Consider the following 27,199-nt stretch of genomic DNA (forward strand, 5'->3'; position numbering starts at 1 on the left):
GCTCTGTCAGGAACTTCTTCTGGATGTTTAGATGAAATTTCTCTTGAATTAATTTCATCCCATTTGTTCTGGTCGGTCCCTCTGGGGCAAGAGAGAACAATTCTGCTCCATCCTCCATATGGCACCCCTTTAAATACTTGAAGATGGTTATCAGATCCCCTCTCAGTCGTCTCCTCTCTAGGCTAAACAGACCAAGCTCTCCTAACCTTTCTTCATATGTCTTGGTCTCCAAACCCTTCACCATCTTTGTTGCCCTCCTCTGGACACGTTCCAGTTTGTCAGCATTCCTCTTCACCTGGGGTGCCCAAAACTGAACACAGTACTCCAAATGAGGCTGAACCAGAGCAAAGTAAAGCAGTACCATCACCTCCGTGATCTGGACATGATACTCCGTTTGATACAGCCCAAAATCCCATTTGCCTTCTTAGCCACTGAGTCACACTGCATGAGTTCAATGTATGGTTTACTAAGATTCCTAGATCCTTTTCACACATGCTACTGCCAAGACAAGTCTCCCTCATCTTATATTGGTGTATATGGTTTTTCCTACCTAAATGCAAACTTTACATTTGACCCTAGTTAATTTCATTTTATTCAGTTTAGCCCACTTCTCAAGCCTATCAAGATTAGCCTGTATTCTGTTGCTGTCTTCCGTTGTGTTTGCTACCCCTCCCAGTTTAGTATCGTCTGCAAATTTAATAAGTATCCCCTCTAATCCCTCATCCAAATCATTTATAAATATGTTGAAAAACACAGGCCCCAGGACAGATCATTGGGGTACTCCACTTGTCACTCTTTTCCAAGAAGATGCTGAACCATTAACAAGTACCCTCTGGGTACAATTTGTCAACCAGTTATTGATCCACCTGACAGAATTGGGATCCATACCGTATTTTACCAACTTGTGAACAAGAATATCATGTGGAACCTTATCAAAAGCTTTACTGAAATCCAGATAAACTATGTCCACACCATTCCCCTGATCCAGCACAAGTCTCGAAAAAAGAGATTAGGTTGGTCTGATGTGACTTATTCTTGCGAAACCCGTGCTGAGTCTTAGAAATCACAGCCCTCAGTTCCAGCAGCTCAAGGACTGACTGTTTGATTATTTGTTCCAAAATTCTGCCAGCTACAGATGTCAAGCTGACGGGTCGATAATTACTCAGATCCTCCTTTTTCCCTTTCTTGAAGATGGGGACATTTGCCCGCCTCCAATCATCCGGCACCTCACCTGGTATCCAAGAAGTGTCAAAAATAATGAACAGAGGTTCAGAGATGACATCTGCAAGTTCTTTTAGTACCCTTGGATGCAGTTCATCTGGCCCAGGAGACTTTGTTTCATTTAAAGAAACTAGATGTTTGTGGACTGCTCCAACAGTGATCCTAGGCCACCATTCCCATCCCCCATGTTGTGTTACATTTTTGCCACAATGACCACTATTTTCCTCACAAGAGAAGAGTTAAGCAGTTCTCTCTTCATCATCTATTATAATTTCACTTTCTTGTCCTCACAGTGGTCCTATGGTGTCCCTATTCTTTTTCTTGCTTGAAATATAACTAAAGAAGCCTTTTTTGTTATGTTTAGCATTTCTTGCTAGCCTAAGCTCATATTGAGCTTTTCTAACACTTCCCCTACAATTATTGGTTATTTGTTTATACTCCTTCCATTTCCTAAATGACTCTTTTTTATTCCTCAAATCATTTGACAACTGCTTATGGAGCCAACTTGGCTTCCTTAGGCTCCTTCCATCTTTTCTTCTCAAGGGAATTGTTTGTGATTGAGCCTTCAGTATTTCACTTTTAAAAAACTCCCAGCCCTCTTGGACTCCCATCTCTTTAAGTCTTTCTGACCACGGGAGTCTACGCAACATACCTTTAAGTTTGGGAAATCAGCTTTCCTGAAGTCCAGTCTATACATATGACTACGTAAAGGTTTTCTCTTTCCCACAGTTGAAAATTCTAAAAGCACATGGTCACTGCTACCAAGTGTGCCCACTACTTCCACCTCCTGTGCCAGTTATTCCCTATTGATGAGAATCGTCTAAAATAGCATAGCCCCTGGTTCCCCTCTCTACTTTCTGGTGTTAGTGCCCGCTGCATTCTAACCTGCAGTGGGCTTGAAGACTAGTAACAGAGGGGGGGGACCCTTCATGATATGGGAAAACTTTGGAGGGCAGGTCAGAGCAAGACTGTTGTGCCACAGGTAGAAAGAATCATCTTTTTAAAGGAGTCATGTCCTTCCCCATGTTTGTGATGGGAGGCCAACCTAGCAACAACCTAAGTGAGTGTAATTCTGGTTGGTTGGGGAATCCTATCTTTCTCCTCTATACTTTCATTTGTTCAATATGAGGAAGATATGGTTGTGAACAGAAGTCACCCTTTTCCTTTGTTATTACTGCTCTCAGTGTTTCATTTCATTTTCCCTGAGACTCATAAAGGAGCAGAATGGCATAAGCTGTAAGCTTTGGTTCCCTGCAGCAACAAAACATTACATTACATTAACAACAAAACTCCTTGGAGCATGCCCAAGTACATTTCAGTTCTTCACACGTTCCTTGCACTAACCAGTTGTGTAAATATGTCGATCATATTTGTGAGTATTACCTTAAATTTCCAGGGACATTTATAGGATGTAGTTTCAGGGAGGTAGCCCTGTTGGTCTATAGTAGAAGAGTTAGGTTTGGGGTCAGTAACATCCTAGAAACTAGCAAGATTTTCAGAGTATAAGCTTCCAAGAGTCAAAGCTCCCTTCATCAGAGACACATAGGAATGTGGATCCCAGAGCCATTATCTCCCAGTTAGAAGGTGGGAGGAGTAACAAATGCATTTATTTATAAAGGAGCCAAGATACAAGGGTATTTATTTATTATTTAGTTATTATATTTATATACTGCCCTCCCTGAAGGCTCAGGGCGGTTCACATAAAACAGAAACAATACAGATAACTTTGATTAACAATAACTAAGTAATAACAACAAGCAACACAGAATAGTAGAAAAATATGTAAAACATTATATTAACTCATACTGATAGCCCAGTGGGATGGGTGGAATTGTAGTGGGTACCATAGGAAGGAGGTGCAGGGGGAGGGCCCTTGCAAAGTGGCAGTTCAGGTCGACCTCAACCAAATGCCTGATGGAGGAGCTCCCTTTTGCAGACTCTGCAGAATTGTTCTAGTTCCGTTAGGGCCCTGATCTCCGCTGGGAGCTCATTCCACCAGGTGGGGGCCAGGACGGAGAAAACTCTGGCCCTGGTTGCAGTCAGGGGAGCCTCCGTGGGGCCAGTGATCACCAGAAAATTGGAAGTGCTGGAGCGTAAGGTTCTTTGGGGGTGTAGGCAGAGAGGCGATCCCTCACGGCCCAGGCTGTGTATGACCTTAAAGATAATAACCAGAACCTTAAATCTGATCTGGAATTCAACTGGAAGCCAGCACAGCTGCTGGAAAATGGGCTGAATGTGGGACCTCCGAGGTGTTGCTGTGAGGACCCTGGCAGGTGTGTTCTGGACTAGTTGCAGTTTCTGAATCAAAGTCAAGGGCAGGCCTGCGCAGAGCAAATTGCAGAAGTCCAGCCTAGAGGTGACCATCACGTGGATCACTGTGGCTAGGTGTTCCGGGGCCAAATAGGGTGCTAGTAGTTTGGTTTGGTGAAGGTGGTAAAATACCATTGCAATCTGAGCCTCCATTAAGAGGGAGGCATCAAGAATAACAACTAGGTTCTTGGCAGAATGGGCCACTGATACAATGCAATGCATTGTAATGCAATGTACAATGCAAAATGTAATTAGAGCAAGGAAGTAATGCTTAGAGTAAAAAGCATGTGTAGTGACATAAGAATCCTGTGTCCCTATTCAGCAGAGGGCGGGAGGGGTGTCCACTGTTTTGAATTTGTAAATAACCTCAGATTCAGCCATCTTATTTTATAACCTGCCATTGAAACTTCTCTAGTATTTGCCATTCTTAGGTTGGAAATGGAATATCCTGGAAGATCAAATATCATAGTCTAACTCTTGTGAACTCCTGCCCCTCCCTACTTCCTTTTCAAATACTATGGATACATGATGAGTTGATTTGTCTGTTTCAAAGCAACACATCTTATAGTCTAATAATGGCGTGATATCTTTGGATATTTAAATCCGGTGACTGTAGCTGTGAACCATCAAGACAGATGGTCCCCAAGTTTGCAGAAAAATGTAAAATCTAAAACAAAATATATAGAGGAGTTTAACAATGCAAGAAATGATAAAAGAGCACCTGTGGCTTTAAGCAAGATATTTCTTCAGTGGCTATTGCTAGGCAACCACAGTATTCCAAGCTGGGTCTCTGTGAGTAAAAGGCAAGGAGAGGTTGTAGGGTCCTTTTCAGGCCTCTTTAGGCCTTTGAGGATTCTTTGGGGTCAGGCCTAGCTTGGTTTTACAGCTCTTGGTTGGAAAATTCCTGGTAATTCCTGATTTTGTGGTAAAATCTGAGGACAGCAGGGCTGGGGGAAGGGAAAGTCCTCAGCCAGATATTATGCTATGGAGTCCATTCTCCAAAACAGCCACTTTCTCCAGAAGGACATATCTCTGGAGTTCAGCTGTAATTCCAGAAGATCTCTGGCTGCTTGCTACTAGTCAACAGCAGACACCCTATGAAAGCCAGATCTAAACAATTAGATCTTCAGAGTGAGATCTGAGAGATTCAGGTTCAGATCCCACTTTGCTGTGGAAGCTCAGTGCGTGATTTTGAACCAGTCATATATTTTCAGCCTAACCTACCTCTTGCATGGATAAAAAGGAGAGGAGAATAATTTCCCCAATAAGGAGTACTTATAAGGAGTACTCCAGAAAATGAATCTGTTGTTTTCTGTAACTCTTATGTTCATCCTAATTCCAAGTGAATAGCTGGGGTGTTTGGACATAACACCTTGTCAGTATTTCTGCTAAAAAATGTAAGCATTAATTATAACTAGGCACTGGCTGTCATTTGAAGCAATTATTGCCTTTGCTTCCAAATGTTGCAATAATTATGATCAAGAGCTGACATGTCTACAGTGACAACAGTGGCTATCAAGCCCTGTTAATGACATAAAAGTATTTTCTTTTATCCAGTGCAATTATCTTCTTATTATTAGTATTTTCAGAATGCTTCTTTGTCTCAAAAAAGCTCTTAACATCTCATAAGAACTGCTATGGTAGTTGCCCATAAATATTCGTGATATGTGTTAATGTTAGTTGCATACCAATGATGTTACAAGTACTGTTAAAAACAGTTACATCTATGAACCCTTAGGATTATTTTAAGGATATGAACACTGAAATAATTGATGGGAGTTTTAGTGGTTCAGTTCCCCAATATGCTACAAAAGTCTTTGAATAAGGTCATGTGACATGTACTCAGCCAGAACATTTAACAATAATGAATGCCCTTAATAAACCAGAATATCTGAAAATAATGTTACTGTGCTGTATTGCCATACCAAAGTCATATTCATAGTTGTGTTAGCAATTAAAGATGGGAATGAAGTAATATATATCTTACTTCTCCTCAACTTCATAAAGCAATAAACATCTCAATGTTTTACAGAAAGAAATCTAATTGAAGCTTATAGAAAGTTCATCATGGTCATTTTTATTGTGCTGCCAAGAGCCAAATTACAAGAAACCATCTTACATTTTGAAAAGTAAACAAGCAATCTGCCAAATTGCAGTGCACTCCAAGTGCCACATATGCATGTATTTTATTTTTCAGAAAATTATATCTGCATTTCTCTTACAAGAGCACAACAGGAACCAAAGTAAAAGAGTGTAATGGATACAGCACATAGGATAAATAATATCTTCAAAATAATAATAATAATAAAATAATAATAATAAAAACATTTTACACCATGTCTTGCTAATATTTTTCAGAATAGGGCCTTGATTGTAAAACAAAAACAAGCATTTACAGTTTCTGGAGAAAGACTGCATATTCTTATGAAAGGAATGGATGATTTGTCTTGACAGAATCTGGACAGTAGCATTTATTTCAGTATTGACATACTGAGTACAAAATGCTTGGGGGACTATATTTTATTTTTTGGAGACTGAATTCATTACAGAAAAATGTTGAGCCTTTATGATACATCTATTTTTCTCTTTGATGCAAACAGCTAGAACACTTTTTGATATTCTAAAACAAAACATTTGTTAATCTTCTGATTAATAAATTAGGTCATATAATAAATTAGGTTTTTCAGTTTTAAAGTTCAGTAACCTCTGACCAAGTATTTACAACAATACTTGAGAGTTCCTTTACAAAAAATACATTTTCTTTTCACATTAAGCATACTGGGTATCTGTGTCTTAGGACAAGCAATTGTAAAAGGAAGAGGCAACGCACAAGTGGGCAGTTAGTATAAAAGTGCCAAGACCTAGTTTGAGAAGTGAAATGTTGTATGATACAAATTATTAAGTTATGAATCAAACGGCAACAAACTTCCAGCTAGTTGTGGACTATATTCCAGTAGTTGTTTGAAACAGCTATGTTCAAATATAACAAAGTCTGAATGCTGCTATTCTGTAGAACTGATTAGTGCTGCCTGTATGTTATCGGTGTATCTAGCGAATGCATTGAATTATGACCTTTTTAAGGCCATGCAGAAAAAGAAAACAAAACAAAACAACAAACACACCCTGAAATGTAGCAAGTAGCAAGAGAAATGCTTACTGCTAAAACTGTGCACATACTGTACACATATATGCAAACACAAGGGCATGAGTGCACGCACACACACATATTCACACTTTCAAATCATTTAAAACTGTAGGTAGAATGAGATGCTCTCGGCTTTCCTAATTTCACAAATGATTAAGCATTAATATGGAATGCCTGTTCATTTCTGCTCTGGGTAAAATCTCAGGTAAAAATACATTCAACAGGGAAAAAATACAAAATTATACTGATATATACTGTATATATAAATACCATATATATACTGTATATATACATATATATACATATAGTGTGTATATATATGCATATGTATATACACACACACACGTATATATACATATACACATACATATGTACATATATATACACATATATACACACACAGACATACAAATGCTATGTTCTAGCTTAACTATATTTACATAAATATTTCTATAAAGCTGAAGTTTTAAAGAAGCATGATCTCCTTTCTTTCTGAGCTTCCAAAAAGGTGCTTGAGTAATATACAATTAAAATTAAGCAGCTTCCTAGCATGGAAGTTGTTTCTAGTCTGCATAATCAGTAAATAACAAAAAGAAACAACGATTAAAAAAAAAACTTAACTGAGCAAGATCTTCATCCAACATCATCTTTTTCCTTTTCCTCAAATGAAAATATTTGGACCACCTGAAATTGATACAAAATGATAAAAAAAAAAAGAAAACACGCACACATCACAAGTTTGGGAATCAGATGGCGTTTAAAACTTTTTCTTCCTTTCTTTCCCTCTTCACTACTGTTGTTGAAAGATCCAGTATCAGGAATTCTACAGGCCTTAAGCCATTTGCTAACTGCCAAAATCTGGACAATCAGCATTGCATGGAAAAACGAAAAGCAGCACAAGTTATAATTTGTACTCATATTCAACAAACTCACCCTTTGTATTTCTGCTATGATGTTTTCCTCACTATGTCATTAGCTACTGCAGCTTATGATCAGGTAAAAAAACATAGTTGCAGCTACACCACTCCTGTGACACGACAGGTACTCTCCTAGAAGTATATTTTTGTAGCACAGCCTAAAAAACCCTATACTTTGTTATTTAAGTTCAGGTAGGGTTACGGTTATAACTTCACTGCAATAAATGCAATTTTGGAGTGACAGGAAAAAGCTATATTCTTATTTGCTTTGACTCCAAGCTAAGCTGACCATCTTCTCTTCATTGAAGCTTCCTGTTATAACCACTCAAGCACAATTTCAATGTCTTCTTTCCAAACAGTCTCTAATACTATGTTGCAAGCAAAAACATCTTAATGTTTAAAACTTTGGTTCTAAGAAAACACTTGGTCAGTTATCGCAAGAAGTGGGAATGCTTGTTCTGGCACATTGCTGGAGTCAGAGCCCATCCCAATAAGGTCTTAGAGCTGTACATGAAGTCACAAATCCAATACAATCCACTAAGCAAGTGCACAATTCTAATTTTAATAGCAGACTCAGTCTTTATTTCTTCTTAACTTCTTGGTAAGGATGCAACTTCTCACACTGTTTGATAGAAATTATCTGCCTGTAAGTTGTTCTGTTTTTGCATGCTGTAGAATCCACTGTATCTTGAATCTGGGTCAGCAATTCTTAGCATCCTCTGAGAACTGTCCACCTGAACCATAGTTCCTTTCTTGCAGTCCACATATACCAGTTGATTGTTTAGGCAGGAAGGCTGTTTGAGAAGAGAGGGATAACACAGTAACACAGCTTGTATATACATTTTATTTTATACATAAAATTGTCATTTCTATCAGAGAAATGGAGAGAGATGCACATTATGATGCATAAACAATAGGCATGGGCATGACACAAACAATGAAATTTTAAAAAGCACAAATGTTAAAGGTTTGTAACTTGCAAACCGGCGCTCGTGAAGCCATGTTCCCTACAACCGCATGAGCTCATATGGGTCTTTAGGCCCAAGGGGCTCAGTGGTCTGTGGGGGGTTGGGAGTGGGGCCTTTCCTGTGCACCTTCCTGTGGTGTGCACAAGAATGAGCAAAGGTCACCCACTGGCTCCTATGGGGCTGGCACAGCCTTAAAATGCTACTCCTCACTGCCTCCTGACTGGAGAGGCAGCTGGGCAATAATCGGGGCTGGCGCAGCCTTAAAATGCTGCTTCCTTGCTGTCTCTCAATTTGAGAAGTGGTGGGGAAGTAAGCAGGGCTAGCACAGCCTTAAAACCCTGTTTCCCTGCCACGTCCTGACTCAAGGGGTGGTGAGGAAGCAAGTGGGGCAGGTGTCTCCCTACTTGAGAGGCAGCAGGGAAGCGAGTGGGGTGGGCCTTAAAAATGCTGCTCCAGCAACATCTTTTTGAAACTCAGTAGCGATTTGTTTTTGGTTTTTTTGCAATTTGAGCTTCTTGATTAAAATCCAAAGGGCAGGCATGTAGATAAGCCTTATGGGAAATGTAGTTCAGCAAAGATGGACTTTAATGCTTGTGAAAACAAAACAGGACTAGGGTGTTACTTTACAGGCAAACATATTTTTATTCCAATTTTCTGTGCATGATTCAACAATTTCTTCAGATGCTTGCCTACAAAAGCTTACATTGAAACGCCTATTAGTATGCCACTCTTTGTTTTAGCAACAGTGACTGTGCTACTGTTCTGTAAATTAAAAGAGCAGTTACTTAAAACTTTGTATGGTTTTTGGGATAGCAAATGACAGGATTATAATTGTGGCTACAAAAATAGTGTGGGGAGATTTCTTGGTTGAGGAAGTCTTGTTTCAGTATATCAGTATACCTTTTACCCAGAATTAAACATTGGTGGTCTTAAAGGTATCACTGGACTCACATAATTCATAGTACACTCATAATAAGTTACATATTAATTGATGAATTTATTAAAAGCATTTTTTAAATGACTGCTTAAGGACTGCTTGAGTCAGGCAGCGGTGGGGAGCAGGGTTTTAAGGTGTGGAACAGCGTTTTACTTTGACTGGCAGCAACTTTCCAGGATCTGAGGTGGGATCTTTTAACTGCAGATGCCTGGGCTTGAATCTGAGCATTTCTGATGCCAGATTATGGCCCCTGATGCCAGATTAAAGTCCCACAGATGGACATGAAGAGTTTGCTGAACAGCAAGGGATATAATGCTCAGGTTTCTCTCAGAATGATGATTCTCCTCCTCCAAAACCTCTTGCAAATTGTTATACACTGCCTGTAAGAATGTGTGGTCCTTTTCGTTCTCTTCATCTGAAGTACATTCATGATCACTGGCATATATGTAATAGACCCTGCACTAGACTGTGCCTTTTCAGCTTCCCCTGTCATCTGTCTGCCCTGGTTTACACACACTGAGGACCCCTCTATGAGGAAGAGCTGCTTTTTTGTACACTACTTATGACCCTAAGCTCAATCACCTTCCCTTCCTCCCCCTGTGAGGTGAGGCTGAGAGCTCTGAGAGAATTCTGACTGATCCAAGGTCATCCAGCTGGCTGCATGTGAAGGTGCAAGGAATCAAACCCAGTTTTCCAGATTAGAGGCCTCTGCACTTAACTACTACACCAAGTTGGCTCTCCATGAAGCCAGCAGTAAGAAGAGTGCTTTTTTTGTATCCTGTTTTTTAATACTTAGAATCTCAAAGCAGCTTATAATGGCCTTCTCTTTCTCTCCTCACAGCAGACACTCTGTGAGGTATGTAGGCTGAGAGAGCTCTCAGAGACCTGTGACTGACAAGGTCACCCATCTGGCTGCATTTAGAGGGCTGGGGAATCAAGCCTGGTTCTCCAGATTAGAGGTGAGGTCCCTGCTCTATTACTACTCCAAGATGGCTCTCTATGAAGCCTTCCATTTGTTTTCACAAGAGGAGCTGGTGCCTGGAGATCAACTGTTATTCATGAAGTTCTCCAGGCCCCTATCTGGGGGCTGGCAATCCAGCTGTCTGCACATGGAAGAGAAATAGGGGATCAAAAAATGGATCTTGAGAGGTGTTATGTGTGACCACCTCCCAGTGGTAAAAGGGGAGAGGGGTGACTCACACTCAGAAACCATGCCCATGATTAGGTGATGCATTCAGGGGGCTCAGCAGTAAATTTCACATCTCACCCCAGGAGACAGCCTAGAGCCCAACGCACTGGAAAAGTTTGCAAGCATGAGGGCATTGTGAGAGTTCAGGGTTTGAGATTTGTGAGGCCCATGACCTGTGACCCCACAAACTTCCATTTTTCAGGTTCATGCCCACCCCTAATAAACTCTATGGGAACAATCTATCTTTGCTCTTTTGTTCTTCAATTTGGTGTGCAAGTGCTGTGCAATTGCTAGAGATGTCTAATTTGTCTGGGGTAATCCTTTCCAGAAAATAATTTTGGTTTTTTTATCCAGTTTGTTTTCTAGCTAACACAACTCACCACCTATGTGGGGAACAAGACGGGCATGCATTTATACCTAATTTGTTATGAAACAATGTTAGTTTACCACTTCAGTTCTCAGATGCTACAGGGACTAGGAAAACAGCATAGGCAATTAAATAAAGTCAACTACTATGCAAGTGATAAATAGATCACTGCTCTCCAGATGGTGAATATTTTTTCATGAACAAGCAACTAGTGCATTAGTGAAGGTGCAATTGTTGTGAGCACTGCCTCTTGTGAAGGTGAGTCCTTGTACAGCCTCCAAGTATTGAATAGAGGCTTCCTACCGCCTTTGATAAACAAATGAAAGGAGAGGGCAGAGTTCCATTCTCTGAAGGCAGAAGCAAGGACTTCATTATGATTATGGGCCTGAATCATCCCCACTGGATAAAGTTGAACTACATTCATGAAATCATGGTACATACTTATACCAATGCAGTTGCATACATACATTTATGAAATGTAGTCTAATATGTTAATATATCAAATCAGCGTTACCTTTGATGGGGCTCTGTAGCAGGATACTGGTATCCACTGTTTCTTCTGATTGACAAGTAGAAGTGCTATGATAAGAACTAGAGCTGTCATGATGGGCACTGTCACCCAAGCAAGAGAGCTAAGAGATTCCTCTGTGCTTGAATCTGATCCTCTGTTTTCTCTAAAATCTCCCTGAAGGTGACCCATATCTGAAAAAGTACAAAAGTATGTTAGTAGCCAAACCACTAGATATGGCTTATTTCTCCCATATAAAACAGAATACCTTCAACAGTCCTTTTGGGGTTTTTACTCAGTCTCCAAACAGCAACAAACATTTCCTCAAATTGCAGGTAGCATTGTGTAAATACTCAAGATTTGACCAAATTTAAACTGAGCTCCAAGAGAGGATCAGGTGGAATAGTGGGAGCTGAGAACTCCATGCCACTTTGGCTGGCTTCAAGCTCGATTTAAACCATCCTGTAAGAGGAGCCAGCCAAGGTTCAGAGCTCCCAGCCAAATCTGTAGGTGGGCAAGACAGACCTCCCTGCCACAGACAGATACTGGGGCCAGCTTCTCCATACTGCAGGAGAAGCCAGGACAACCCCACTGTTGGGCTGCCTTCCTAAAAACTGGTATTTTTCTTTTTGGATCTACTTTTCTTCCTGGGGGTAGGGGAAAATGAGATTTAAAAAAAAAATCCAAGATCTGACATAACAGTATCTGGATCTTGGATTTTTCAGAAATACGGATATTTTGGGGGGGTCTAATAGACCTTAACTGAAAAATACCTTTTTTTTTTCACACTCCAAGTTAAGGTAGGTAGACTAGATGACCCTTGGTATACCTTCCAGCTCTATGTTTCTACATTCTCTCTGTTGGGGCAAGTATCATCTGTGGGAGAAAAAATTCAATTCTCTCTGCAGGTATTTAAAATGGGAGTGGCCAGAGGAAGGAACCCAGGAGGATCCTGATGTCTCACTGTAGCTGAGAACCATTCAGGCTGACTTCTCTTCTCCTCTTTCCGCATGTATTAAAACTAATAGGGCCAAAGGGTTCTTGGTCCTTAACCTGGGTTTGTGACATCTTCAAGCAAAGGTTGGATACACACTTTTCTTGGATGCTTTAGGATGCTTAGGGCTAATCCTGCGTTGAGCAGGGGGTTGGACTAGATGGCCTGTATGGCCCCTTCCAACTCTATGATTCTATGATTCTATGACATTGCTTGTGAGACCTCAACCATCCCTGTTTGATTCCTTTGTCCGTACTGAGAACCTATTTTTTTGTAAGCTGCTTTGGGTCCTTCAGGGAAAAAAAGCACCCTAAAATGCTGGGAAGGAAGGAAGGAAGGAAGGAAGGAAGGAAGGAAGGAAGGAAGGAAGGAAGGAAGGAAGGAAGGAAGGAAGGAAGGAAAATTAAAAATCCCCTTCTCAGAGCTGAGATTCTGATACAATTAACTTCTTCTAGCCCCTACTCTTCACATGACCTCTTTTAAAACAAAAAATAGATTTTATTGTGCACCTTGCCTAGTTTGGAACTTAGATTCACGTGAGACATCTTACCCCACAATCTTTAATTTCATATACTATCAAATAGCTCAAGTTATTTTATTAGATGTATTTGTCAGTGTAACCACAATATGCACTCCCTTATTATGACATGCTAGTGTCCTGCCCTGCAGAAATGAGGCAAGTGATGACTAGGGATGGAGCTTTCTCAGTGGTGGCTTCCCAGCTGTCAATGTTCACTTTCTTAAAGTTCACCTTGTAACAGATGAAAACATTTATTGTCATCCAGTCTTTTCATAATTTTAGGGTTTTTTTGTATTTAGCTCCCTTTATTATTTTATTTTATTTATTATTTAAATGTATTAACCACCGTTCCCGGACTTGCTGGCTCGAAGTGGTTTACCATAAAACCCATAAAAAAGAATAAAACAATTTACACTATTGGCAGCATAATCCCATCAATTCCCTCCCAACCCACCAATCCAGACCCAGTACCCGCTGGCCTCAGGAGAAGCTACCAGCCTAGAGGCATCCAGGACCTCTAAAGGAGGGACCCAGATCCTCCTTAGCCTGGCCTCAACCAAATGTCTGGCCCTAGTTGAGGAACCATCAGCAGATTCAAGCCTGTAGAGCACAACATCACAAAGAACATAAGGAGACAAGGGGTCCCTCAGGTATGCAGGGTCCAGGCTGCAAGCGGTCTTGAAGGTATGTACCAGATCCGGTACAGAAATGGCAGCCAATGCAGCTGCCTCAGCACAGGCTGGATATGGGCCCTCCAAAATGATCTCGTGAGGTCCCTAGCAACTGCATTTTGTACCAACTATCATCTACCCAGCGTTTATAAATTTTATACTGCTGATTTTAGCAATGGTGCTTTATTGCTGTGATTTTTATTGCTGTGATTTTTGTTCTTTTAAACCATTCAAATTATTTTTTTTACTTGGTCAATATTTCTTGGAGTAGTTGGACAGATATATTCTAAACAAAGAGGGAGATAGACAGTAACCATTTTTCTTTTTTCTGAATATCTGCTGTTTTACTATAAGGAATTACCATTGCAGTTGGTCAGAATTTCAATAATTAAAAAGTTATATGAAATTATGTAATATTATACCAGATGTTTTTTCCCTATACATATATTTTATTTAATCATTATTTATATTGGCTTAGGTAGTTTAATTCCTGCCAAACCACAAAGCCTTATTGAGATGTTCAAACACATTAACATTTGGCATTTGACAGAGGAGAGAATGACAATGAGTTGGAAAGTCACATATACTGGCGAGACAAATTATAATTATGATCCTTATCCATTGTTCCTCCTCTTAATATTTGTGAAACAGCTTGGGGGTTGGAACGGTCCGGGGTGTCCGAGTTGGAATAGGGCCAATCAGGGTGCGACCAGCTGCACCTACATCTCCCGTCCTCCCTCCTTGGATGCTAGCCACTTTGCTCTCAGACTCTGTAGGAGCCGGCACGTGAGAGAGGCACAGAGAGCCCTGCCAAACCGCAAACCAGCCCTGATTACCTGCTATGGCTTCTGCTGTGAGGGACACAGAGAGACAGATAGAGCCGCCCAAACGAGCCCTCATTCCCTGCTACAAACAGCCCTGATTACCCCCTATGGCTCCTGCTGCAACGAGGAGAGAGAGAGAGAGAGAGAGAGAGAGAGAGAGAGAGAGAGAGAGAGAGAGAGAGAGATCTGCACCTGCTGGTGTCCCCTGGGTCCTAGTGCCCATTGCATTCCTAGTTGCAACGGGCTTTCTTATTAGTTTATTATATTTCTTACCGACCACTCTTGGCATACCGGCTCATGGCAGGTTACAATATAAAAGTCCCACAACAATAACCCCATTAAAAAACCTATTAAAACCACACACACACAAATACAAAAAAACCCAAACATGGTGGGAAAATAATCCTACTCCCATAACGGAATGCCTGCCACTCAGGGCTATGTCAAAAATCATCACCTGGATGGTCAAGGGTTGCATACATCCTGATTGGGGGGGGGGGCAACCAGATCTTACTCCTACACTGGCATCAATTGTAAACCTGGCAGAACAGCTCTGTCTTACAGGCACTGTCAAAAGCTGACAAATCCTGCAGGGCCCATAGCTCTCCCAGGAGCTCATTACACCAGGTAGGGGCCAGGACCGAAAAGGCCCTGGCCCTGGTTGAGGCCAAGAAAACTTCTATAGGGGTGGGAATGACCAGCAGATTGGTACCCACAGGGTACAGAACCTTGCAGGGGGCATAGGGTGACAAACAGTCTCTCAGATACAAAGGGCCTTAAAGGTTAAAACCAAAACCTTGAACCGGACCCAGGCCACAACTGGCACCAAGGCAGCGGCCTCAGCACAGGCTGGATATGAGCCCTCCAAGGTGTTCCTGTGAGGACCGTAGCAGCCGCATTCTGTACCAGTTGAAATTTCCAGCTCAGGGAAAAGGGCAGGCCCACGTATAGTGAGTTACAAAAGTCTATTCTGGAGGTGACCGTTGCATGGATCACCATATCCAGGTGCTCAGAGGACAGATAGGATGCTTGTAGCCTCGCCTGACAGAGATGGAAAAATGCCTGGCGAACTACTTTCTTGACATGTGCCTCCATGGTAAGGGAGGCATCCAAGGTCACACCCAAGGTCACACTCAAGTTCCTGGCTTGGGACATAGTGATCAATTGCACCCCGGCCAGAATGGGCAAACGCGCTTCCTGTTCTGCCCCCCTCCTACCTAGCCATAGGACCTCCATTTTGTAGGGGTTGAGTTTCAGGCTATTCTGCTCAGGCCATCTAGCCACAGCTTCCAAATATCTGGCAAATGGTTTCGGGGGGGGGGGGAGTCTGGGTGGCCGTCCATGAGGAGATAGAGCTGGGTGGCATCGGCATACTGATGACAGCCCAGCCTAAAGCTCTGGGCCAGCTGGGCCAGAAGGCGAATAAAGATGTTTAAAAGAGTAGGGGAGAGCACCACTCCAAGGCAATCCACAAGGGAGGCTACAGGAGCATGACAAGTCATTCCCCACAGCCACTCTCTGGGTCTGGTTCTGGAGAAAAGAGCATTGGCAATCAAGGGATGTGCCCTGTATCCCTGTCCAAGAGAGGCAGTGAACCAATAACTCGTGGTTGACCACATCAAAGGCGGCCAACAGATCTAACATAACAAGTGTGGCCAACCCACCCCGATCCAAGTGGTGCTGGAGATCATCCATCAGGGTGACCAGTGTCCTCTCAACTCCATGGCGAGGATGGAAACCAAACTGGTATGGATTAAGAGCTGAAGTTTCTTCCAAGAATGCTAGGAGATGGTCCATGGCAGCCTTTTCAACTTCCTTACCCAGAAACACAAGATGCGAGACCAGGCAGTAGCTGGCTGGGCAGTAGCTGCACAGATTAATAATAGTTTATTATCTTTCTAACTGCACAAGCAGAGGCCATTAAACATTTGGGTGTAAAGAGAGGAGTGGGCTAGTGGTAGATATTGAAGTTAAATTCCCAAGTGAAATATAATTCCTTCAGGCCTATCTGAAAGTGTTAATAGTTTCCTTATGAGCGCTTTTAGGAGTGAAGAGTGTTTTGGTGGCATTGGGGGTCCAATGCACATAGCCTTTGTCTCACGATGACTGATGGCAGTGTTTGGATGAGATATAGCTTACCTCTGTGGATATGAACAATGTCATTTTCACTGAGTGTAGGCCAAACAGGTGCTTCCAGTTCATTATATTCTCGATGGTTGGTCTTCTCAATTGGAATGTTGGTAGGTTCGGGTACATACATCTCTAAATAAATTATAAATATTTGTCACAGAAATCCATTGAAAAAGTCTGCTGCTATCTATTAAAAAACCATTAAACTCTCCCGCATAAAAAGTCCTTTGGATTTCCTGGTAGTTATTATTTTATACTGGTTATATACTGGTTCATCACAAGACATTGTAGAACTAAATATTCTTTTGATACTTTGTAGTGTACTGATTCATATTCTTACTCATTTGTTCTCTGACATGAAATGATTATGAGCTGGAAAAGCCACTTTTAACCCCCCCCCCCCGCAAAAGAAAATCCTAAAGGTTTTGAATGGGGTTATATGTACAAAAATTCCCAGATTTCCATTTCAACATTTTCCACGGAAGCAGTTCCCTGGGTCATCAATATGAATACAATAAACAGTTGACTATCTGATGACCAAAAAGATTTGACAGCCCTGCATTTTTACAGTACTGAGATGGATTGTCAAGGTTTGGTGGGATACAGAGAGATCCTGATAAATCTGGAACATATTACTGAGCACAAGACCTCACCTAGGCACATGGGGCAGCAACTTCCTTCAACATTGATGGGTTCCACACAAGGAAGAGGAGGGCAGCTGACTGTGGAACAAAGGGTCTGACCCTGCAGGCAGTAGCAGTGTGTGCAGCTGTCAATGTCCCATCGTTCTTCATCTGCATATGTTTTTCCATTAAAGTGACAAACCGCCTTCTTTGACGTTGTGTCTTCTGGTGAAGTAATGCCATGACCAAATTTAGAAAGCCATTTCAAAGCAATTTGTAAACAAAACAAAACAAAATCTCCAAATACACATAAACCCTCCAAGCTGTCATATGCTCTTTGTACTTGGCTGGGATAAAATTTGGTTGGAAGTAACTGTATATGGTAGGGATGTGCATTAAAAAAATCAGGGAGCCCCAAAATATCAGTATTATAGGTTCTTAATATAGGTTTGGTAAACTGGATCCCTGTCCCCTCCTCCCTGGTTTTCAATAGTATTCAGCTTCATATTCCCTATAAGGAATCTTTCTGGATGACTGGAGGGGCTGTTTGTTTTAATGGCATCTAAACGGCAATGGAGTCGTTGGTGCCTGATCTTTAAATAATCCCCAAATTCCAGGTTGGCCTTTGAATGATATGCCCCCAAGCCATTCTCCATTGTTTCCTATGGGGAGAAAAAACTCCAAGCTTTCTCCAGGGAAAGCGATAATCAAACAATCAAAAGCAACCATTGGCCAAAAGCGTCTGAAAGCAGAACCAATAAGCTCAAAGAACCAATGCAGAACATGGGAATCCCAGCACAAATCAATGTGGGAAACCCAACAGAAAAAAATATCAATCAGAGAATCCCAGCGGAACAAACTTAAGCTGGGAGGAGGAAGCACTTTTGCAAACCTAACAGAACCAATGTCAATCCACACAAGTCCAAGAGAAAGCCAGGCAGACCTGTAGGACACACACACACACTAACATTGGTTCTCCCTAATGTGATATCATAGTTAATTGTTACATTTGCCTTCTCTCTCCCTTCCTCCTGTTGCTTGGGAAACTGCCTTAGAAAGCTATAGAGTTTATATTGATGGCTCTGGATATATCCAAATATATTTGGGATTGGATTTGCCAGCTTTGAAAGAGATTTCTGGATGTGTATTCAGATCCAGATATACCTAAAAAATACCAATAATTTTTTCCTGGGTATATTTTCAGATTGAGTATTTCCAGCTGCACATCCCAAGCATATGACTAATGGAACAATAATACCAACTGCATAGTGTTTCACCATTTTTCCCTTTAACTTTCATTATCAATAAACAGCAGATCTTTTCCGTATGGACTAGAGCCAAAGAATAACATTCACTTGAAAAATCTTTGTTTAATTAATAATTCATAAATTAGACTTCTATCTGAACCTTAACTCCCATGTGTAAATCAGGAACAACAACAATCTGCTTCCTAACAGTGTTATGAGGATCCCACAAGGATATGTTAGAGGCACTTCATTTCCGTCATATCCCCTTCCTCACACCATTTCCTCTTTCTCGGCAGCCCTCATATCCTCCTGCGCCTTTCCTCGCTTCCTACTCATGAGCCCACCTTTCTTTTATCTGCCCCCCGGAGTCCTCAGCTTTTATTATTTATTCGCTTGTTTTATATCCTGGATTTTATCCCCAATGGGGTCCCTCACAACAACACTGTTAGATTAGAGAATGAGAGATTTAGTGACCCAAGGTCACCCAGCAAGCTTCCATGGCAATGTAGAGATTTTAATATGGATTTGGTGGCAAGCAGTACTGTTGTGTTGCCTAGCAGACAGCACCTGTTTCTTAAAGTTACAGGCATTGCTTTTCCTATTTTGGGATTCCCTTAACCTTGAGCATGAAAACTAGAGGACAACATTCCAGTATCCAATTTAGGGGAGATAAAGATAACCAAAGGATCTTCTGAGTCACTCCCAATGCTGAGAGAATGCACAAACTTGAGGTAAATTCCCATTTAAGTACATGCAGAAATAGAATTTAACCTTTTAATCAAGCACAAAACAATCTGCTCAGAAGTTGAAGTACTAATACTAATTTATCATACAGAAGGCAACTTTATGTTGCCTATTTACCCAAGTCACTGCAGATTTGAGGCACCAATTGAATGAATCTCATATGTCCCTTCTGCACTGTAATGTAGATTTGCTAAGAAAGGGCAGCTAAATGAATGGTGTGGCACTATAAAGTATACTATGATGAAGGGAAACAAAATCTGCTGCTTTAAAAAGATAGTGCTGAAGAATGAGGGGCACTTTGTGTTTTCAGTCATTTGCATACCTAAAGCATAAGCTGCATCAGTTAATCTACTGGAAAATTTATTTTAAAAATTATTTTGGTATTCATATTGAATGCAATGTTAAAAAGCAACCTGTTTGAGGCTAAAGACTATCCCAGCTAGATACAATGCTATTGCAGCTAAATAAATATTTAGAATGAGGATTTAAAACAAAACACAATTAGTTTTAGGACGTTAATCCTATTAACAGCAGAAACAAACAAGTACAAGAAATATCTTCAGATAAAAAGTAACACAGAAAGAAGAAGAAGAAGAAGAGTTGGTTCTTATATGCCGCTTTTCCCTACCCGAAGGAGGCTCAAAGCGGCTTACAGTCGCCTTCCCATTCCTCTCCCTACTGTAAGTGCTATTAAAGTAGTCTCAATCCACTTAAGTAGGTCAAGACCGTTGAATTATGGCTGTTACATGGCTGTCAGTCCAAACAAGAGTCCTTCCCCTTTACTAGTGATGTCTGATTGTTCAAAAAGAGACAGCATCATAGTACTGCTAAAGTGGAAAGCAATGAAGTAAAGGAGAGCTGGGAAACATGCAGTGGGATAATATCATGGCATACGTTTTTCATAACTAATTACCTACATGTGAGAAAAGAGAAGATGATGCAGTGATACTGTTTTGTGTAGGCTTTGGAGAGGCAGAAAATAAACTCTCTAAAGCAGAATTACTTGCAATGCTATAATGTTTCTGAGACTGAACCATGTTCTCCCATCATATCCCCTTGGCTTGTTTCAATCACTTACCTATACAGTAAGGGCAACACTGGCCTTTCCTCAAAACAGGTCTGTCACAGGACACTGGTGGGCAAGATTCAGAGTAGCAGGTAATTGCCCCATCCATGCAAACACAGCTAGCACAAACATTTGGTTTCCAGGATTCAGCAGTCAGGAAAATATCACCTTCATCATTTTTGCAATAACTGGGCATGCTCTCGTTGTTTGACAAGGAAGGCTGAGCAGGCTCATCTAGAAATAAACAAGCAGAAAAGCAATCACAGAATGTAACAGTGGAAAGAGTGTTCCTTATGGCTTTGTGGAATTACAGGTTTAATTCATGAAACTAAAATTTACAAAGTTCAAGAACAATCCATGATATGTGAAACTTCAGGTTTCTAAATACAAAATACAACTCCCACTAGCAGGACTTTCTAGGCCTCAGCATTTTAAACTAGTTATCTCAGTTTCCCTAATTCTTTGTTGTTGTTGTTATGTGCGAAGTCGTGTCCGACCCATCGCGACCCCATGGACAATGATCCTCCAGGCCTTCCTGTCCTCTACCATTCCCCGGAGTCCATTTAAGTTTGCACCTACTGCTTCAGTGACTCCATCCATCCACCTCATTCTCTGTCGTCCCCTTCTTCTTTTGCCCTCGATCTCTCCCAGCATTAGGCTCTTCTCCAGGGAGTCCTTCCTTCTCATGAGGTGGCCAAAATATTTGAGTTTCATCTTCAGGATCTGGCCTTCTAAAGAGCAGTCAGGGCTGATCTCCTCTAGGACTGACTGGTTTGTTCGCCTTGCAGTCCAAGGGACTCGCAAGTCTTCTCCAGCACCAGAGTTCAAAAGCCTCAATTCTTTGACGCTCGGCCTTCCTTATGGTCCAACTTTCGCAGCCATACATTGCAACTGGGAAGACCATAGCCTTGACTAAACGCACTTTTGTTGGCATGGTGATGTCTCTGCTTTTTAGGATGCTGTCTAGATTTGCCATAGCTTTCCTCCCCAGGAGCAAGCGTCTTTTAATTTCTTTGCTGCAATCCCCATCTGCAGTGATCTTGGAGCCCAGGAAAATAAAATCTGTCACTATCTCCATTTCTTCCCCTTCTATTTGCCAGGAATTGAGAGGGCCGGATGCCATGATCTTTGTTTTCTTGATGTTGAGTTTCAAGCCAACTTTTGCACTCTCCTCCTTCACCTGCATCAACAGGCTCTTTAGTTCCTCTTCACTTTCTGCCATTAGAGTGGTATCATCTGCATATCTGAGGTTGTTGATATTTCTCCCTGCAATCTTGATCCCAATTTGTGACTCCTCTAATCCCGCATTTCTCATGATGTGCTCTGCATACAAGTTAAATAGGCAAGGCGACAGTATACAGCCTTGCCGAACTCCTTTCTCAATTTTGAACCAGTCAGTGATTCCATGTTCAGTTCTCACTGTTGCTTCTTGACCTGCATATAAATTTCTCAAGAGACAAATAAGATGCTCTGGTATTCCCATCTCTTTAAGAACTTGCCACAATTTGTTGTGTTCCACACAATCAAAGGCTTTAGCATAGTCAATGAAGCAGAAGTAGACGTTCTTCTGGTACTCCCTAGCTTTCTCCATGATCCAGCGTATGTTGGCAATTTGATCTCTAGTTCCTCTGCCTCTTCGAAATCCTGCCTGTACTTCTGGAAGTTCTCGGTCCACATATTGCTGGAGCCTAGCTTGTAGGATTTTGAGCATAACTTTGCTAGCATGAGAAATTAGTGCGATGGTGCGGTAGTTTGAACATTCTTTGGCATTGCCCTTCTTTGGAATTGGAATGTAAACTGACCTTTTCCAATCCTGTGGCCATTGTTGAGTTTTCCAAATTTGCTGGCATATTGAGTGTAGCACTTTTACTGCATCGTCCTTTAAGATTTTGAATAGTTCAACTGGAATGCTGTCACCGCCACTAGCTTTATTGTTACTCAGACTTCCTAAGGCCCATTTGACTTCACATTCCAGGATGTCTGGCTCCAGGTCAGTCACTACCCCATTGTGGTCATCAGGGATGTTAAGCTCGCTCTTGTATAGTTCTTCTGTATAATTTTGCCACCTTTGTTTAATCTCTTCTGCTTCTGTGAGGTCCCTACCATTTTGGTCCCTTATCATACCCATCTTTGCATGAAACGTTCTCTTCATATCTCCAATTTTCTTGAAAAGATCTCTGGTCCTCCCGATTCTATTGTTTTCTTCTATTTGTTTGCACTGTTCATTTAAGAAGGCATTCTTATCTCTTCTAGCTTTTCTCTGGAATTCTGCATTCAGTTGGGTGTATCTTTCTCTTTCTCCCTTGCCTTTCACTTCCCTTCTCTCCTTAGCTATTTGTAAAGCTTCCTCAGACAGCCATTTTGATTTCTTGCATTTCTTTTTCTTTGGGATGGTTTTAGTTGCTACCTCTTGTACAATGTTGCGAACCTCCGTCCATAGTTCTTCAGGCACTCTGTCTATCAGATCTAATTCCTTAAATCTATTTGTCACCTCCACTGTGTATTCGTCGGGGATATGATTTAGTTCATACCTGAGTGGCCTAGTGCTTTTCCCTACTTTCTTCAATTTAAGCCTAAATTTTGCAACAAGAAGCTCATGATCTGAACCACAATCAGCTCCTGGTCTTGTTTTTATTGACTGGATAGAACTTTTCCATCTTTGGCTGCAGAGCACATAGTCAATCTGATTTCTGTGTTGACCGTCTGGTGATGTCCATGTGTAGAGTCGTCTCTTGGGTTGCTGGAAAAGAGTGTTTGCTATGACCATTGTATTCTCTTGACAAAATTCTACCAGCCTGTGCCCTGCTTCATTTTGTACTCCAAGGCCAAACTTGCCTGTTATCCCGGTTATCTTTTGGCTTCCTACTTTAGCATTCCAATCCCCCATGATGATAAGCACATCATTTTTGGGCGTTGCTTCTAGAAGGTGTTGTAGGGCTTCATAGAACTGATCAACTTCATCCTCTTCAGCAGCAGTGGTTGGGGCGTAGACCTGGATCACTGTGATGTTGAATGGTTTGCCTTGGATTCGAACTGAGATCATTCTGTCATTTTGGGGATTGTATCCCAAGACTGCTTTTCCTACTCTCTTATTGATTATGAATGCTACTCCATTTCTTCTGCGAGATTCTTGTCCACAGTAGTATACCTGATGGTCATCTGAATTAAATTCACCCATTCCTGTCCATTTTAGTTCACTGATTCCTAAAATGTCGATGTTCAGTCTTCTCATTTCTTGTTTAACCACGTCCAGCTTGCCTTGATTCATGGATCTGACGTTCCAGGTTCCTATGGAATAAAAATCTTTACAGCATCGGACTGTCTTTTCGCCACCAGTTACTTCCACAACTGAGCGTCCTTTCGGCTTTGGCCCAGCCGCTTCATTCATTCTGGCGCTACTCGTACTAGCCGTCTGCTCATCCCCAGTAGCATATTGGACACCTTCCGACCTGAGGGGCTCATCTTCCAGCGTCATATCGTTATGCCTATTGGAACTGTCCATAGAGTTTTCATGGCAAAGATACTGGAGTGGTTTGCCATTGCCTTCTCCAGTGGATCACCTTTTGTCAGAGCTCTCAGCTATGACCTGTCCGTCTTGGGTGGCCCTGCACGGCATAGCTCATAGCTTCACTGAACTACGCAAGCCCCCTTGCCACAACAAGGCAGCGATCCTTGAAGGGGGCCCTAATTCTTACAGTCCTATAAATCTGTACTTTGAAAATACAAGTTCAGTTGTAAGAGATGAGAAGACACATAAAGTTGTTCTTTCTACCAAACACGGAAAATAACACCATGTACCCTTGAATTTAAAGGGGCTGAGCTGAGCCACTTTTTGGCAGCTGTGAGTTTTACTGAAAAGCTTAAGGAGAAAGGGAGAAAAAAAAAACAGTGGGATATTTGTTTTTCATGTGAAGGACTATAACTATTACCTCCTCCACCTGGTTCACACATATGTGGGCAGGGGAATCTACGTATCTGAAAGCACAGCTTGAATCTGTATTTTAAAGAACATCTTCAATATTCTCTTTCACAGAATCCACAGTACCACTGTACTTTTCTTTGCTTTGTTTTTCCTGTTTTCTTAAAATATGTTTAGACTAGGGGCAAAGCCCATTATATCCAGGAATACTATGGGCGCTAGAGCTTGGCAGTGGGAAGAGGAAGGGGAGGAGTTGTCCTGTCTGCAAGGGCATGGGGTTGAATGTGTATGTTGTGTGGGAGGTTGTGGTGGCATGGTGGCAAATGAGGGCATGGGTGTGGAAAGATGGGTATCAAGCACCTATGTTTTGGAATGTTTGTTGAATGTTGGAGAGGAGTGACCTTTGGGAATTGTGGCATAGTGGTTACAGATGAGCTTTCAGGAGCCATGTCTTCAGATATGTGAAGAAAAAATCAGACTGGAGACTCTTCTTAGGGGGAGATTACATGGCAACCAATTCCTCCCAGTTCTGCATTCAATGTCATTTCCCTTCTTGTGTGAATTAGGCCACCGACACTGAAATGTCCCCCTGTTCTAATACACATGGCGTAGTCACAGTACACAGTTGTCCACCCTGCTCCTTCTGTCTCCATTTTTTCATGGTTGATAAAATGTTCAGACCAGAGACAGCCAACCTCCAAGTGGAGCTTGGAGATCTCTTGGAATTGCTGCTCATCTCCAGACTATAAAGATCAGGTCCCCAGGCAAAAATGGCTGCTTTGGAGGGGTGACTGTGTAGCATTGTATCCCACTGAGGTTTAGGGATGCCAGCCTCCAGGTGGGGCCTGAGAATTCCCTGGAAGTACAGCTCATCTCCAGGAAGTTAGGCTGAAGGGAAAGGAATGCACGTGGCCCCAGACACCCCGTGGTTGCTTGGCTGGTGATGTCTGCCCTTCTGAAGCCTGAGCCCTACTGCTGGCAACTGCAGTCCCTGTTGTTGTCCGCAAGGCCAGGTCATTCCCTAATAAAAGTGGATCACCTAGTTTCCCTCAAAGTTTCACTGTGTATTTTCCTGTAAAGCTAACACTTGAAATTCTGGGACATGCCTTTGAGTTCATAGGACCTTCTTGGCAAATACTGTTTTTTAAATTTACCAGGCTAAGCTTTAAAAAAGGCACTTCAGTTCCCATGTCTCTACAGCCATTTACTTGTTCATCATTTTCAACTTCAGGCTGTAAATAATCTTTATTTAGAACTTCCTGCACTTTCCAGACTTGTAAGACTGATGCTGGTCTTTCTGTGCCCCAAAATACAAACAGTTGCTGGTAAGGGCTGGCCAAAGCCCATAGATCAGGAGGGACACAACTGCACCACTCCATCCCAACCTCAATCTGTAAACCTCTGCTATCGTCTGTGGTATCACTGCTTATCTCTAGATTATAATGATCAGCTATGCAGGCAAAAATGGCTACTTTGAAGGCCAGACTGAGGCATTGTATGATTTTGAAGTCCCACCTCCAAACCTCCAGGAATATTTACATACATGGTTTTATTGTTTTAACTAGCTTCAAAACCCGTTCCTAAGAACGGGCCTTGAAAGCCCCCCCCCCCCCCCCCGGCCAGGCAGCTTAAGGTGGCTTTGGGCTGCAGCTTGCAGCCAGATAAAGTGGGGCGGGCGGGGGCTGGGCAGCTCGTTAGGAGGCCCAGGACAGAGCTCCTTAGCAGGCAGTCAGCAGGCCGGGAGGCCCTTGTCGGGATGCCCAGTCTAGCAGGCCACGAGGCCCTCGTTAGCAAGCCCTCCACCATGATTCTTCTGAGAGCAAAGAGGCTAGAGTCCATGGATGGAGGGCGGGGGCTGCGGGGGCTGCAGGGGCAGGGCCAATCAGGGTAAAGCTGGCTGCACCCTAATTGGCCCTATTCTAACTTGGACAGCCGGACACGTCCCATCCCCTAGGCTGTTTAATAAATATATAAAGGAACAACAATGGATAAGGATACATATATATCTGGATTTACTGACTGTTGTTAGCTGCTCTGAGACTTTGTAAGAGAGGGATGGCTTATAAATCCAATAAATACATAAAATGAGTTAAAGGACGGTTCACTGGTAATTCTTAACTGTGATTATGATCAGTGCGGTTGAAAAGAAGAGGAGGAAGGGAAAGGTATTGCATATTCTCAAAGCTGTATCCAAATTTCTTAACTACAATTAAGGTTGTGTAATACTACTCTATCTATTTCTGCTATTCTGCTATTTCTGAACACTATGGCCTTTTTGTATTGATGGTTCAATACTTCCAAGTTTGCTTTCACATTGTTTTTTATACTGTTCTAACAATGTGAAAAATCCTTCCAGCTTTTTCTCTATACTTTTATAGTGCACAGATTTTCAGTCAATACTTTTCAATTAGCTTATTATGTCTCTCATCCTTTGATGAAAATTGAATAAAAGACAATATTTCAGAACATCATTCTGCATAGAAAAGTCTATGATGAATATTAGTAGGCCATACCAACCTGGGCACTGAGGACAACATGAATCCTGCGTACGGGTAGGATTTCGACAAAGAAGAGGTGGACAGACTTCAGTCTCACACAAAACCCGTGCATTATGACACGTACATTGTGTACAAGAATCAATATTCCAAGTATCTCCTTCCACAAAATATTCACCACCTGGAACATAGCAGATAGTCGGACCACTGAGCTCTGGCTTCTGCAAAGTAGATTCATCTGTAAAAAAGCAAAATTTAAAAAAATATAAGACTACTCTGGCTTGTCTTGATGTTGACATATATTAAACTTGTAACTATTTCATGTCTTTATATAATAAATATGAATAGTTGTACATACCTAAATGTTAGTTTCTATCACTCTGGTATAAACAAGAAATTTATGT

The 27,199-nt window shown here is 41.7% G+C and overlaps 1 protein-coding gene across 8 annotated transcripts in view; it reads right to left on the bottom strand.

Moving 5' to 3' along the window:
* Positions 1-5,582: 5,582 nt before the first annotated feature.
* The window catches only part of CRIM1 (cysteine rich transmembrane BMP regulator 1), a 188,842-nt gene continuing 167,225 nt past the window's right edge, over positions 5,583-27,199 (bottom strand). For all 8 annotated transcript variants that reach the window (XM_077344009.1, XM_077343994.1, XM_077343984.1 and 5 more), the window contains 6 exons: positions 26,818-27,033; positions 20,394-20,615; positions 17,355-17,549; positions 16,711-16,833; positions 11,569-11,756; positions 5,583-8,387 (listed from right to left, as the gene is read on the bottom strand). In XM_077344009.1, the coding sequence (XP_077200124.1) occupies positions 8,211-8,387; positions 11,569-11,756; positions 16,711-16,833; positions 17,355-17,549; positions 20,394-20,615; positions 26,818-27,033 (1,121 nt within the window). In that variant the 3' untranslated portion in view covers positions 5,583-8,210. The remainder of the gene's footprint in view (positions 8,388-11,568; positions 11,757-16,710; positions 16,834-17,354; positions 17,550-20,393; positions 20,616-26,817; positions 27,034-27,199) is intronic.

The sequence above is a fragment of the Paroedura picta genome, chromosome 1 (genome assembly GCF_049243985.1).
Source record: "Paroedura picta isolate Pp20150507F chromosome 1, Ppicta_v3.0, whole genome shotgun sequence".
NCBI lineage: Eukaryota > Metazoa > Chordata > Lepidosauria > Squamata > Gekkonidae > Paroedura > Paroedura picta.